This window comes from Onychostruthus taczanowskii, unplaced genomic scaffold (assembly GCF_017590055.1).
Source record: "Onychostruthus taczanowskii isolate IOZ18803 unplaced genomic scaffold, ASM1759005v1 scaffold408, whole genome shotgun sequence".
Taxonomy (NCBI): domain Eukaryota; kingdom Metazoa; phylum Chordata; class Aves; order Passeriformes; family Passeridae; genus Onychostruthus; species Onychostruthus taczanowskii.
Genome location: NW_024501549.1, coordinates 25406 through 28323, shown reverse-complemented (window position 1 = coordinate 28323; position 2918 = coordinate 25406). Strand labels below are relative to the sequence as shown.

The following is a 2918-nucleotide window of genomic DNA, read 5'->3' as shown; positions in this document are numbered from 1 at the left end:
TTTGTGACCGGATTTGTGACAGGATTTCGGGTGGGGTCTGAGTGGGATTTGGACGGGATTTGTGACGGGCTTTGTGACAGGATTTCGGGTGGGATTTGTGACAGGATTTCGGGTGGGATTTGTGACAGGATTTGGGGTGGGGTCTGTGACCGGATTTGCGACAGGATTTGCGACAGGATTCGGGTGGCGTTTGTGACCGGATTTGGGTGGGATTTGGGGTGGGGTCTGTGACCGGACCCGCGGGGGCTCCTGCAGCCCCTCACCTGGGCGAGGTCCACGGGCAGCCCCCCCCGGGCAGCCCCCAGCAGCCCCTGCACGGCCTTGGCGCGGCGCAGCAGGGCCTTGGCTCCCTGCAGGTCCTGGCGGCGCTTGGCGCGCAGCGCGGCCTGCGCCAGCTGCCGGCGCCGCAGCTCCAGGAACGCCAGCTGCTGCTGGGCTGGGGGCAGGGGGGACCCTCACCCGCCTGGGAGGGGGCTGGGACACCCACCCCCGCCTTTCGGGTGGGATTTGGGACAGATTTTGGACAGGATTTGTGGCAGGATTCGGGTGGGATTTGTGACAGGATTTGTGACAGGATTTGGGGTGGGATTCAGGTGGGATCTGTGACAGGATTTGCGACAGGATTCGGGTGGGATTTGGGACAGATTTTGGACAGGATTTGTGGCAGGATTCGGGTGGGATTTGTGACAGGATTTGTGACAGGATTTGGGGTGGGATTCAGGTGGGATCTGTGACAGGATTTGCGACAGGATTCGGGTGGGATTTGGGACAGATTTTGGACAGGATTTGTGGCAGGATTCGGGTGGGATTTGTGACAGGATTTGTGACAGGATTTGGGGTGGGATTTGGGTGGGATCTGTGACAGGATTTGCGACAGGATTTGTGACAGGATTTTGGGTGAGATCTGAGTGGGATTTGTGACAGGATTTGGATGGGATTTGGGATGGATTTCGGACAGGATTTAGGATGGGATTTGGGAAGGATTTGGGATGGATTTTGGATGGGATTTGCGACAGGATTTGGATGGGATTTGGGATGGATTTCGGACAGGATTTAGGATGGGATTTGGGAAGGATTTGGGATGGATTTTGGATGGGATTTGCGACAGGATTTGGATGGGATTTGGGATGGATTTCGGACAGGATTTAGGATGGGATTTAGGAGGGACTTGGGATGGATTTTGGATGGGATTTGTGAGAGGATTTGGGTGGGATTTGGGATGGATTTTGGGTGGTATTTGCAACAGGATTTTGGGTGGGATTTGTGACGGGATTTGTGACAGGATTTCGGGTGGGATTTGTGACAGGATTTGGGGTGGGGTCTGTGACCGGATTTGCGACAGGATTTGCGACAGGATTCGGGTGGCGTTTGTGACCGGATTTGGGTGGGATTTGGGGTGGGGTCTGTGACCGGACCCGCGGGGGCTCCTGCAGCCCCTCACCTGGGCGAGGTCCACGGGCAGCCCCCCCCGGGCAGCCCCCAGCAGCCCCTGCACGGCCTTGGCGCGGCGCAGCAGGGCCTTGGCTCCCTGCAGGTCCTGGCGGCGCTTGGCGCGCAGCGCGGCCTGCGCCAGCTGCCGGCGCCGCAGCTCCAGGAACGCCAGCTGCTGCTGGGCTGGGGGCAGGGGGGACCCTCACCCGCCTGGGAGGGGGCCGGGGGACCCTCACACTGCTGGGGGGGGTATGGGACCCTCACCCGCCTGGGAGGGGGCTGGGACCCTCACCCTGCTGGGCTGGGGGCAGGGGGGACCCTCACCCGCCTGGGAGGGGGCCGGGGGACCCTCACCCACCTGGGAGGGGGCCGGGGGACCCTCACCCGCCTGGGAGGGGGCTGGGACCCTCACCCGCCTGGGAGGGGGCTGGGACCCTCACCCTGCTGGGCTGGGGGCAGGGGGGACCCTCACCCGCCTGGGACAGGGCCGGGGGACCCTCACCCGCCTGGGATGGGGGCAGGGGGGACCCTCACCCGCCTGGGATGGGGGCAGGGGGGACCCTCACCCGCCTGGGACGGGGGCAGGGGGGACCCTCACCCGCCTGGGACAGGGTATGGGACCCTCACCCACCTGGGAGGGGCCAGGGGGACCCTCACCCACCTGGGACAGGGTATGGGACCCTCACCCACCTGGGATGGGGTAGGGGGACCCTCACCCACCTGGGAGGGGGTCACGGATGTCAGGGGGTGCCCTCCCCCCCATGCCCACCCCCAGCCCCCCCTGTACCTTTTCCAGCAGCTTTGGGAGCCGGCTGGGAATTCCGGGGGGGTTGTTTGGGAGGGGGCACAGGGGCAGCGCTGGGCTGGACCTGGAGGGGGGGATGGTGTCAGTAAAAAAAATCCCTGGGAATGTCCCCCCAAATTCCCTGGAGCCCCAAATCCCACCTTGGTGCTCTCCTCTTCCTCCTCCTCCTCCTCCTCCTCCTGCTGCTGCTGCTCCGTCAGCCTCAGGGCCGCCTCCAGCATCCCAGAAATGCTGGGCTCTGCTGAGCCCTCCGTGCCCTGGATGGGGGGGCAGCCTGCAAGAGGGGGGGGTCCCGGTGGCGCTGGGACCTTGGCCACCCCCGGTGTGCCCCCCCGGGGTGGGGGACGGGGACAGGGAACGTACCCGGGGGCACCGGCAGCTCCGAGAGATCCACGGCTCTGCCCGCGCTGTGGGCACGGAGGGCGGCCTCGTATTGCTGGGGAGGGGGCACGGGGGTCAGGGGGCACTGGGAGCACTGGGAGCACTGGGGACAGACTGGGACAGACTGGGAGCACTGGGAGCCAGACTGGGAGCACCCACAGGGAGGGACTGGTGTCACTGTGGGGGGAAACTGGGAGCAGGATATCCCTGGTATTGCTGGGGAGGGGGCACGGGGGTCAGGGGGCACTGGGAGCACTGGGAGCACTGGGACAGACTGGGAGCACTGGGAGCCAGACTGGGA

The 2918-nt window shown here is 64.6% G+C and overlaps 1 protein-coding gene across 1 annotated transcript in view; it reads right to left on the bottom strand.

Moving 5' to 3' along the window:
- Positions 1–263: 263 nt before the first annotated feature.
- LOC121340530 (coiled-coil and C2 domain-containing protein 1A-like) overlaps positions 264–2918 on the bottom strand; it is a gene marked incomplete at its 3' end in the record, with an annotated part of 5415 nt that continues 2760 nt past the window's right edge. Inside the window, exons 5-9 of the mRNA XM_041413340.1 lie at positions 2600–2672; positions 2377–2510; positions 2219–2300; positions 1141–1614; positions 264–436 (exon numbers count right to left, since the gene is read on the bottom strand). Of these exons, the coding sequence (XP_041269274.1) occupies positions 264–436; positions 1141–1614; positions 2219–2300; positions 2377–2510; positions 2600–2672 (936 nt within the window). The remainder of the gene's footprint in view (positions 437–1140; positions 1615–2218; positions 2301–2376; positions 2511–2599; positions 2673–2918) is intronic.